A 12,915-nucleotide genomic window follows, 5' to 3' on the forward strand; every position below is an offset into this window, starting at 1 on the left:
GATCTCCAAGCAAAAGAAAAATATTTGCTATAGTATGTAAATGCAAACTTGTTTAGATCACTAAATAAAACCATGTTATAGTGAAATTTGAAAAGTTCTAAACCTTACAGAAAAAAAAATTTGCTGTGTGCCTGCCTTATCTTAAAGCTGAACTCCAGGGAAACAGTTAAATACACAATTAAAATACATTTAAAGGAGCTGTTTAGTTACTATAGACTAAATGTATATGCAACCTGTGACAAACGCTTGTGGAGAATATATCTGTTTCTACATAGGTATTGAAGCAGTCGCTCTCAATACTCGGGATAGCCCAGTCCATGTCCACTTGAGGGACATCAGGATGTTGAAGTCAAGTAGATGTGAGTGTTAAAAGCCCAATAGTACATGGTGTAGCAGAGGCGCCTGTGGAAGGACTGAGTAGGCAATAGTACAGCTTGCGAAGGAGAAATGTTCCAACGAATGTTGTCGTGATGAAGAAATATGTTTTAATAACACCAGTGACATGTTACATGAAAACTTGTTACTTCCTCAGATAAGAGTTATAACACAGGTTCTATGATGATTAAAATATAATATATGAAACATGTGTGGATGTTTAAGAAAAATCAATTGTCTTACATCCAAGATGTAGTAACAATGATAATACAATAATATAATGTAGTAATAATACTACAAGACAAAAAAAGTGTATTACTATAGATAAATAATCTGAAGAGCTATTAGCAAAGGGCCAAAAAGTCAGTGAATTGTGAGCAGAAGGTTGATCAAAAGATTAATTCAAGAGGAAAGAACAAGGTGGGTGGGTCAAAAATATGAAACTAGTGATGAAGTGGTCTGCAAGCTCTAGTGAGGGAGAGAAGAGGATTGGCATCCAGACTTACTCAAGTCAGCCGCTGGGGAATTTGCTACATACCTGTTACCTAATATAATCAATAAAATATAAGAGCATATTAAAGGCTGCTTAAAATTTGTCAAATGTACTATATTTAATAGAAGAGATGGGCATTGGGAAATACAGTAAGAGATGGTTGAAGTGTATCAGTTTATCTAATGGGACATCCACCCACCCTGTCCTTTCACTCTTTCACTACTCTTTTACATATTCTTATATACTTGTTCAACCTCATGCACACAATTCACTGTTCCCAAGGTATAATTCTCAGTAAAAATTTTGTATCTATTATTATTAAATACTTCTACTATTATTACTACTATTATTATTATTATCATTACTATATGATACAACTAACTTTTAGGGTTTACTATTTGTTGAAGTTTTTTAGATGTAAGACAATTGGTTTCACTTAAACCTCCATATGTTTTTCTTACATGTTATATTTAACCTGTCATAGAACCTGTGTTACACTTTTTATCTGAAGAACTGACAAGTACACAGAGGGCACAAGGTCACAAATTACATTGTTGGTGTCATTAGTAAAGGTTTCTACATCATAACAACATTAATTAAATCTCTTTTCCTTTGTGGTCTGCACAATTGCCTGCTTAATGCTTTCCTGGGTGCCTCTGCCACACGTTATGTGCTAGAAAGATTGCATAATATTCAATAAAGCACTTTATTTTTACCACTTTTGTGGAATTTTCCTTTTGTTTAAATGTGTAATTTAGGTTGTTTGGATAAGACAAAAAATGTAAGGTCCACATTTGTTCACTCTTCAATGAGACACAGAAGTTGAATCCTACATAGTTTTACTTCAGATACTATAAGTGCAATACAAAAGATGGTCTTCAGTCTTTGGGAGAGTTAGAAGATAATGACTTTCTTAAGCCCTGTCTCTGCCACATAAAACTAAAAATTTGAACAGACAGAGAGGTAGGGAGTGTCTAGCTAAAGACTGTACCAAATAGCACCAAAAACAGGAGGTGGCAAAAGAGAAACATTCCAAATACAATAAACAATACAAAAGACAGGCCGCTGTGGCAGCACATGCATTATTATGTTTGTACATTTATTTATTTTTTCTTTATTTTCTGCAGACATTTCTGATTTCAACCCAGCAATGCTTTTTATCACAGCGGAAGAAACCAAACAACAGATAACAAGACTCAACCATGAGGTATATTTCTTTTTCCTTTTTTGGTACTAAATACCTCTAGTGAAAAGATTTCATGTCAATTATCTTATGAGCAGAGTAATATCTTATTTATTAATCAGTCAGAAAACAAAATCCTAGTATTTATTAACTAAAAACATGTAACATCATTTTACAACTTAATAATCAACTTTTTACGAGGTTTTCTCATGACTTGAACAACAACTTGACAAGGAAAGTTAATCCACTTAAAAGTAATATTTTGGTTATAGCAGACTGTCTTGTCTGTTTTCCACTTACTTCTGGGTTTTCCTACTTACAAATAAAGTGTCACCACAACTTAAAAGTAATTATTGAACCCCCCAGGAGATCAAGAGGGTTATTCACAAAGCTGCTGAAGGCAGTCGTGTGAATAACTGAGCCGAAGTGAACTGAGCTGAATGGTGTTCGGCTATTCACTTGGGCTCTGTACGGCTGATTTCAGCAGTACATCAGCTAAAATCATCCGTACATAGGCTGGCTTCGGCTGCCTTCGGTCAGCCCAACATGCTGAGCCAAAGTGCAGAAGCCATTGGACTCAGCCAATCCAAGATCTGGATTGGCTGAACCATTCGCCCCTCTTCTCATAGGGACCAAACGGCAGCGAGTGAATAGCCGAATGACACCGAGCAGCATTCAGGTCAGCCATCTGAGGTAGCGAGCAGAATAGAAAAAATGTAAGCAAATGAAAAAAAAGTGAAAAAAATTAAATAAATGTAAGAAAAAGAAATAAAAATGTTATAAAAATAATTAAACAATGTACAGAAAAGAAAAAAAAATACAGTAAGGGGTCCCCCTCCCAAACCATACCAGACCCTTTAGGGACCCCTATTTAAAAAAAAAAGAAAAACAAAGCATGGGATTCCCCCCCAAAAGTACTACCAGGCCTTTTATGTTTGGTAGGAATTTTGGGAGGGACCCCAAGTTAAAAATAAAAAGAAAGTGCATGGGGTTCCCCCAAAGTCATACCAAGTCCTAAAAGTCTGGTAGGAATTTTAAAGAGAAACACCACACTCACACAATGGGAAAAAAGGGGCCTCTTTCCCACAAGCCCTTGGGCGTTGGTTGTGGGGGTGCGGGCAGGGGAGATTATTAACATCAGGGTAACCCTTTAAAAATGGGGCACCCAGATGCGCCCCCCTTGTGAATGAGTAATAAGGATAACATTTAGGATAGCAAATTTGGTTGATAGGATATGTATATCTGATAAAAGCTTCTTCTGAAATCCAAAGATTATGTATTTTGGTTATGCAGTATAATAGTATTGTTGTTATTAGGATTTAGTAGTACCAATAGGTTAACAGGAAATAACAGTTTTTTTTCCAATACTGTACTTATGTGAGAGGAGGAGGGGTTCAGTTTATTTCAGGTTGCATAGGGTTACAAACTGCTTTTCCTCCCTGTTATACTTCATCAGCAATGTACACTGGCCTATTTAAGTCTCAGTATGGACAGGACAGGAATGCAGGCATTTGTAGAGCACTAGAATGGAGGCAGGAGCTGACACAGCTCTTCTGTCATGTAATCACTGAGGGAGCATGCACTAAGCTGAGAAACATCAGGTGGTTATCTTTTAAAATCCTCCTAGGCCAGATCTTTATACAGTTTGGACAAGTCTGCAAATCACAGAGTTTCCTACATAGAGCTATGCATCCTTTGGCCAATAAAATAGTAAATATAGTAAATCTATATGTATTTAAACTGTTAGCTTTCTGCCTAGAGTTGTTTTTTAAGACTTTGAATTCTTGCATAAGGACAATCGTAACTGGTTCTTTACAAGGGTCATAGCAAGCACCATTTTCACTTGCGGCACTGTGTGATAAAAATACTTAATTATGCAAAGAGAAGGGTTTCAGGCATTATTTACACATTCTTTTGCAACATTGATTTCCAATTAACTAAAAATGTAGCATCATTTTTAACCAGATGGACAGTGAGCATTGCTCAGGTCGAGCGCTGCTTCTGTCATTGTACAGAAACATTTCAAGTTTAAAATGCATGTTTGAAAATAAAAAAATAAAAGGCACACAATCTCATCTCCTTTTCTAAAGATAAGAGGTGCTGTCTGACAGGCAACCCATACAGGGATAACATAATCTTAATTTCCCATAATCACCTGTCCAGTATTATCATACATCATTGTCAGCAGACAAACCATGATAAAGGAGATCTGTGAGCCTCTGAAACACGTTGGATTTTCACCTCTTCATTGCATCTAATAAAGAACCCATACTGGACTGAATTAATCATTGTGGAGCTCTCATATTTCCAAATATCTAAGATAACAGCCTGACGTACTAGGACACACATGAATAGAGAGCAGAAGTGACCAGGCCCCTGTCGCACTGATACTAGCCAATATGTCCTTGAGGACTCATGTGCTTTAAGAAAGGGGGGTTCTTTAAACCCTTATCAAAACACTAGCTTTGATTTTGGGTTACCAAGGACTTGGTTCATGTGGAATTGCTGTGTTGACCTTCAGTAAGAATAGCAGATTTGCATTTGAGTTTAAAGTACTGCTTATAGTTATCATACAGCTTTAGATGAGAATTCTCCTCCCAAATTTTTAATAATTTGAACACAATTTTCTTTCCTTTTACACAATTACCACAGTGAAAATATTATTTAGTATACCAGAATTTAATGTATCCAGCCCATAGATGGTGCTGGCCCCATCTCTGCACAATCTCTGCTCACATTGTACAACCCATGAAAAACAACCACCTCTTACCAAGTTTCTAGGAGAAGGTCCTGTGAATAAGGTTGACTCATAATGTCAGTGAAATAGGAAAAATAAATCATTATTGTGCAGCGTCCTTCTAGAAATTTGTTTATGTTATTTGTTACATATGAATGGTGCATTAGGCACATTAGTTAGAATTAGAATTTAAGAATTAGTATTTCTAAGGGGTATAATAAAACAATGTACAGCAATGTATTATTATGCATGTCAATTAATCATGAATGTGTTTGCACTAGAGATTTTGATTGGATGTTCTAAGCAAGATTTACTACACATATGCAATAGTATAGGCTATTGTGATTGATGGCCTCTAAGGATAACATACCGTATATACTCGAGTATAAGCCGTCCCGAATATAAGCAGAGGTACCTAATTTTACCACAAAGAACTGGGAAAAATTATTGACTCGAGTATAAGCCTAGGGTGGGAAATGAGGCAGCTACTGGTAAATGTACAAAATGAAGATAGATACCAATAAAATTACATGAATATTTATTTCAAAGAAAAACAATAACCTAGCTCTGTAAGTGGAAAAGGGGGTACAGGGCGACATATCTTGTACTACGGATCATTTAACCCATTCATATAGAGTATATACTGCTAATACAGTGCAGACAATACATAATTGCTTAATAAATCTCCCCAGAATAAATACAGTATAATCCAGCACAATATGTTAGGATCTAGGTGTACCACAGCAGGTCTAGCAGCTCCACAGGTTTTAGCTCTCTCTTTCTCTCCCTCTCTATCTCTCTCAATCTCCAGTGCCATTTGGAGAAAGAGGGGGCCGGAAAAGCATTAATATTATTTTATTATTTTATACATTGGTGATCCATTGTTATTTTTATTTGTGTTTAATCCTCCAGTTTAGACCTCAGATCCTGTCGATCAAGAATACAGACTTTCATGTTATACTCACCACACTATCATGGAAAAGGCCCTGGTGGCAACTCTCACAGTGAGAAAATTAGGTCACTCTTCACTCTGAAAGGATATGTCTGAGTGCATATATATGTAGCTGGATAGCAGACATCTGGGGATTATTACACATATTAAAAAATCCTCACTCAGCAATATATCAAATGCATGCTTTTGCTGACCTCCTGCACATGGAACCCTCTATTTGATGATGTTTAACCCCCCTCAGGTTTTAGTAGGCCCCAGGCAGCTGCCCCCTTTACCCATGTAAATGAATTAACCATGAACTTCCTATGTGCCTCTGATTTCTCTCTTCCTCAAATAGAACTTTTCCTAAACTGAGCAGAGCATAAACACACCTATGTATGAGCACCTTAAATCTCTGCATTGCACCACCCATGGACATAAGGCATAAACTGTAATATCTAATTTGCTCACCAAGAAACACTGTTCTAAATTCAGTTTGAAAACAAATGACTAGTGCCATCAAAATTTTTAATTAAAATCTGTATCGTTTTTTAATCACATTTCTTTCAAGCCCAGGAAATATCATTTTATTCATCTGTCAAATCTATATCAGAAATCAAATAGCTGGGCAATTATATTATTCAGACTAAATGGTGGCATTTGTAACTTCGAATGTCAGTAAATAATGTACCTGTCACATTATCTATGTATCTGACAGCTGAGTTTATGTTTATAATGAGGATATGCTGTCAAGACAGGGCAACATCATTCTTTACAAATTGGTCTATTTATTTTCTCTAGACTAGTGACATTAAAGTGACCTAAATATTTTTGGTTAATAGAAAAGTAAACCATGCTCTGAGCTATGATTAGAACATTTGTTTCAGTGAAAAAAAATATTAATGAAGACATGTTATAGGTTAAAGTGTACAGGCAGACAGGTGATTCCTTGCCCATTACTGTATACAAAAGATAAAGGTTAAAATAAATGATTACATCCTCTTTACTCCACCTATCCTGTTCCGATTATGCCTTCCTTTTTCTGCTCCCATGTTTTATCACTAAACCCGCTTGGACATGCAAGGCCAACTAACCAACTCTGTTATTTTCTTATATTTTGGTTCACCCAATATTGCAAGGATGTTGTGTACCCTTAGTTCTTCGACAACTCTAAAGTGGGAGGAAATATTTTTCTCTGTTAAGATGATGTATGCCTGTGCATGTATCCTTGCCACATGGAAACAAAACACCCCAAAAAATCATTTTAAGTATATTTGTGAATTGGATACCTTTAGTGTAGATCATGTTGATAGAAAAGAAATGCAGCAGGAACAATGTCACAATCATTGTTGCTGATTGGAATGCATAACACGCCAAAGTCTGTGCCCTCAAGTGGCTATAGAGCAGTATATGAAAAGATATGGTATTAAACATTAAAATTAAAAAAACAGCGTGGAGTCCACTCCCCAATCTATACCAGACCCTTTTGGTCTGGTAGGAATTTTAAGGGGGGACCCCTGAAATCCCTTACTAGACCTTTGATCTGAGCAGCAGCCTGTCAGAGCAGGAAAAAGGGAGCAATGCTGCACCCCCCTCCTCCTGCACCATACCAGGCCACATGCCCTTAACTTTGGGAGGGTGCTTCCCCACAACCCTGGCCTGGTGGTTGTGAGGGTCTGCGGGCAGGGGGACTTATAGGAATCACAAAGGGGGCACCCAGATGCCACCCCCACGTTAATGAGTAAGGGGTAGTTGTTACCCCTACTCATTCACCAAATAACAGTAAAATTAGTAAGTTAAATGATGTCCACAGAACTCAGCAGGCCATTGCTGGATAATCCTCCAGAATCTTCACCACCAATCACTTGAGGGAGGCTGCCATCCACAAAGACAACTGGGAGTTAGCCTCATGAATCATGCAAAAAACAAACAGAAGCACAGCGCCCTTTCCTCGTGGGATAACGTTTATTCAATGCAAAATGTGTGCAAAATAGAAACTACTCACATGTACATGATGAAGACAAGTGGTATAATAAACCATACATGCAGGGCAGAGACAAAGGCGCTGACGCATTTTTTTTGGAAAAGTCTGAGGAGGGGGCTTTTCCCCCAAAATGCCTCAGCTCCTTTGGCTCTGCCTTGCATGTATGAATAAATGTTATAACACCTCTGTTTGTTTTTTTGCCTAGTATGGAGGATACTTCCCAGTAAAATAAGTTAATAAACACACCACACCAACTTTTATTTTTTTTAAAAAGCACAGCACTGTTTTTGCCAATCCTTATTAAAAAAATGTCCATTGATGTAATTCACAGGTCAATCATGTCGTCCAGTGATGTAGCTCCTCATCAATCATGGTGGATGACGGCTGCTGGCACACTGGAAAAAGAATTGCTGATGCCCGCCACAAATCTGATCCTGATGAACTCTAAACACAAATGACAACTCTTCTCTCGAATATCAACAATGGGGTGGAGCGAGTCATGACATCACAGGACTTCCTCCACCCCTTTGTTTACATTCCATTAGGGGACCGAGACATGTCACAGAATGACAACAAAGGAGCGGAGCAAGCCCTGTGACATCATGACTTGCTCCACCCCTTGTTGACATTCAAGAGAAAACCTGTCATTTGCAGTGAGAGTTCATCGGCTTCAGACGCAGTGGCGGGGACTTTTTTCGGTGAGTCGGCGGCTGTCATCCCTCGTGATTGATGAGGATCTACATCTCTGGACGGTGTGATTTACCTGTGGATTACATCGAGGGACTTTTTGGGGGATTTTTTTAAAGGAATTGTCAAAAAAAGTGTTGTTTTTTTTCCAGATAAAGGTCTTTGTAGTAAGGTGTGGTATGGTAATGTATTATTTTACTGTTATTTGTGAATGAGTAGGAGTGACAACTACCCCTTACTCATTCACGGGGCGCGGGATCTGGGTCACCACTTTATGAAAGGGGGCACTAAGATTCAGATAAGCCCCCCCTGCCTGCAGACCCCCACAACCACTGGGCCAGGGATATGAGGACAAGGTGCTTTGCCGGAGGGCCCCCTGGCAAAGCATCCTCCCCATGTTAAGGGCATGGAGCCTAGTATGGTGCAGGAGGGGGGAGGGGGGGTCACATGCTCATCCCCCTTTCCTGCTCTGCCTGGCTGCTGCTTGGATCAAGGGTCTGGTAGGAGATATTGGCAGGGACCCCACACTTTTTTGGGGTCCTCCTAAAATTCCTACCAGACCTACAGGGTCTGGTAGGAATTAGGGAGGACCCCATGCTGTTTAAAAAAAAGATGCTTTATGTTCTTGTGGACTGTCAAAAATTGTCTAACACATTTAATGTCACTTTTTCTGCAATTTCTGTGTTCGTAATTATCGTTGAACTCATCCAAAATTAAAACGAAAAATTAGGAAAGATCTGAAACGCGCTGTAAAACGCCCAGGTGGGAACCATGCCCATAGGCAAAATCATTGGTTTTCATATGTTGAGCGTTTTACAGAGCGTAGGAAAGTGCAAACATGATATAAAACTAAAGCATATTTGCAGTAGCTAGAATTAAAAAAAAAAGTACCTACTATAATTTTAAGATGCAACAATACACCAACGTCTTAGTCTCAGCGCTAGTGGAATCTCAGGGATCTTCAAGCAGTGACGGCCTCTCCACACTCCCAGTAGCAACTTCTCACAGGGTCAGGGAATCCCTCAATACATGTAAAAAGATAAAAACAGAGCTCCCTTTTCATGTGTAGAAAATTTGAATAAGATGAAAAAAGTCTGCATAAATAAATGTACTCACAAACGTACTAACGAATACATGTGGGTTAACAATAGCCTGCAAGAGTGTCACATTCAAAGGACCATTTCCTCACTGGGAAGTTTTCAAAAGAAGCCGCCGGTCACATCCTAGTTGGCACCGGATGCTGTGTGCTTGGCTCGCTTATTTTCTCTCTAGGTCAAAGGTAATAGCAGGAAAATACTGCTTAATGGTGACCAGATGTAACTGAAGAACATAGGAATATCCTTCTTTTCTATGCTCCTCAGTTCCATACCATGGTCATAATGTGGTATTTTCCGCATATTATATTCAATTTGGGGGAAAAAATACTATTTACATTCATGTTTGCCTCCATTCGCAATTTCTCAGGCTCTGTGAATTGTTTATAAATAAACTCCTTAAATGTGTAAGGAGGTAGTTCAATAGGAGAGCTGCAGAGATCATATTATTAAGTATAATACATACTATAATATACGAGTAGTTTATTTAACACTTTACTAACTGAAGCAGCTATTAGTCTGGTGTTTTTATAATCTAAAATAGCACTTCAGATATTACACATTTAGTTTCATGATGTTTACCATAACTGGTCAGTAACAGCTTTGTAGTCTAATTAAATTATTTTGAAGGACACTATATACCGTGTTTCCCCCGAAAATAAGACACTGTCTTATATTTTTTTTGGCTCAAAAAAACACATATATATATATTGTTTTTCTCATTTTAGTAATTGTGATAACATCATGCTATGGACAGGCAAGCTTATACCAACATATATATGAAACCCTTTTTTGTTTTTATCTTTTCTCTAGGTTAGTACTTTAACTCATGAAGTATCCCAGCTCAGCAGAGATATGAAGATTGTCATGAATATTTTAGAAAACCTGTTAGCTGCACAAAGACCAGTTGGATATTATTCAACTTATGGCACAGTGATTGATGGAATGGGTACTACAATAGGCTCTCCAATGGATCAAATGCAAACTAGAATGACATGGACAACAAACCAAGCTTGCATGCAAAGGCAAGGTTCCCTGGTTGGCAATCCAACACAGTTGTGTCAAGGTGCTGTTGTATCTGACTTGTGGAACATGGATCCTTCCAGTGTAGGAAGCAGCCCCCAAAGAAATGGATCAAATGTAGAAAATTCATTAGAAGGTGAATATTACTACACATCAGGCCTTGGATATTCTCCCTCGCATTATCAAGTTATTCAGGCTGACCAATATTCTTATTTGAAGTGTGAATCACCTCATTCAGACACCACATTAACTCCTCTGCAGTCTATTTCTGCAACTCTTTCTCCATCTATGTGTTCATCATCTGACACTTCTCTTCAACTTGTGCTGCCCAGTAGATCTGAAGAAGGCTTTAGCCAAGGAGCAATTAGTTCACTAAGCCTTGAAAATCTGCCAGGTTCTTGGGATATAGAAGGGACAGTTGGACTCTCTGGACAGTTGACAGAAGAATACTCCGAAGACATTGTTACGAGTACAATAGATTTTAAAGATGACAAAGCCATAAATGTATAATCATAAATGATTAGTAATATTCAGCAGAAGCAGCAATGTGGTAACTATTTATGCATGAGACTGCAAAGACACATGGATGAGTTTGTTTCATTTCAACTATTCTGGAAAAGATATAAATGAGAAATTAATTCAAAAAGCACAGTACCTTAAGATATTTATTTAGAAGTGTGGAGGGTGTGTTTTTGTTACTTATGTAAGCTATTGGTCTGTGTGCCAGGCCTTTTAATGCAGACTAAAGACCCAGAGGGTCAAAACAGCTGGGAGTCATATACAAAAGAACACATGACCACATATTTCGTAGGGAGTTATTATATCACAAAGCAAAATGCTCTTTCCTGAGTGCCTGATTGTTATTTGCAAACAATAGCACTGTCAATGCTTGCTTCAGGTGACCATGATACCTGCTGTCTATTTGTCAGTTCAGAGAAGACATAGGGACAATTATCGCTGCATGTCATCTCCTAGACAATCAACCAAACAGAGTTGGTAGATGGTGGGTTAGCCGTTGCACGTTATTTGTCAGTTTAATGAAACCTCTTAATTTATTTATCAGAAAAAATGCTATTTTTATATTCCTTGTATGAAATATGTATTTAAACTATTTAAAATATTTATAACTAAATGTCTTTTTTTGGTAAGAGCTTGCAGTTTTCAAGAGAAATGCACAATTCTTATGCATATTGAATTAAACAATTTATTATTCAGAAAAAAATAAAAGTGTACATAGTTAATATATCCCATTTGCATGTAAGTTGGATGAATGCATAATAATACTTTTCTATTTGATTCTATATTACCATGTTAAACAGGAAAGGAAAAAATATATACGCTATATGTTTTTTTAATTGCATAAAGGGAAAATTAACATAACAAGTTCAGAAACCTTGCTTTTTCCTGAAATCCCACCAAAGCAAACATTTTGCCCCTACAAGCAGTAACTTTCTTTTATTTGCCATTTAAGCATTTTTTCTTTTTAGTGTAGATGATATTTTCATTATTTCTGTTCTGCATTATTTATTATGTAGCTCTTTAGAAATTTCTTGTCATCAGGCTGTGTAGAGTGTCACTTTGCTTTTGTTAATAATTAAGGAGAGAAAATATGAAAATAAACATTGTTTTAACCAAAGACTAAATAATGTCAATGTCTGGATTTTGTGAAATAATTTTATCTCAAGGTTTTATCATTATCTTAGGTCTACTGTACCTAAATGTACTTTGCTTTCTGCCTACCTCCACCTAAGTATAACTCCTGATTTCTTAATACAAAATATGCTTCCTACAATAGGCTTTAAACACAACAGAGTGGTCACATACAGTTTTGAATATGATAAACTTACTGCTAGCTAGAGTAGGAGTGCTCAATGGGAAATATAGATACAGCAGAGGATAAGGAGTTATACAGACCATTAGATGACAACCAAATTATTTTTAAACAAAGTACATTACAATCTTAATGTCTTTTTTAAAAAAAAGCAATAACAGCATTTCCAAATGTACCAGCACAATCAGTAGCGTGTGAAATAGTAGTCAGTTTGTCATCTTCCAGCTATATAATCACATAAAGGGTTTTGAAGAAGAAAGCTAAACAAGTTAGTTCAGTTTCTTTTGCTGGGCTTTGGGCTTCCTTCTTTCTGGATGTGTCCAATATGGTCAGTGGATCGTAAAAGATGTGATCCCTCCTGCATGTTCTGGCTCTATCTTAGGACCTCTTACCAACTGTACCTGGATTTCTAGGGGTAAACTGTTTTAAAATGTCCAAACCAGTGATTCCAAATAGTTCTGATGTATTTTTATTATACTCTCAGTGCCACCAATACCTTGCTACAGTAAGCTCTAGATGGTGCTAACAGTGTGATCATTTGAAAAACATTGTACCTAATATAGTGCCCTCATTTTCC

At 37.4% G+C, this 12,915-nt stretch overlaps 1 protein-coding gene across 1 annotated transcript in view; it reads left to right on the plus strand.

Annotated features, from left to right (window-relative positions):
- The window catches only part of KCNH8 (potassium voltage-gated channel subfamily H member 8), a 113,149-nt gene extending 101,386 nt beyond the window's left edge, over positions 1 to 11,763 (plus strand). Inside the window, exons 13-14 of the mRNA XM_018569249.1 lie at positions 1,996 to 2,075; positions 10,298 to 11,763. Coding sequence (XP_018424751.1) covers positions 1,996 to 2,075; positions 10,298 to 11,017 — 800 coding nt within the window. The 3' untranslated portion in view covers positions 11,018 to 11,763. The remainder of the gene's footprint in view (positions 1 to 1,995; positions 2,076 to 10,297) is intronic.
- Positions 11,764 to 12,915: the final 1,152 nt, after the last annotated feature.

This window comes from Nanorana parkeri, unplaced genomic scaffold (genome assembly GCF_000935625.1).
Source record: "Nanorana parkeri isolate BGI_ZX_2015 unplaced genomic scaffold, ASM93562v1 scaffold1313, whole genome shotgun sequence".
Classification (NCBI taxonomy): domain Eukaryota; kingdom Metazoa; phylum Chordata; class Amphibia; order Anura; family Dicroglossidae; genus Nanorana; species Nanorana parkeri.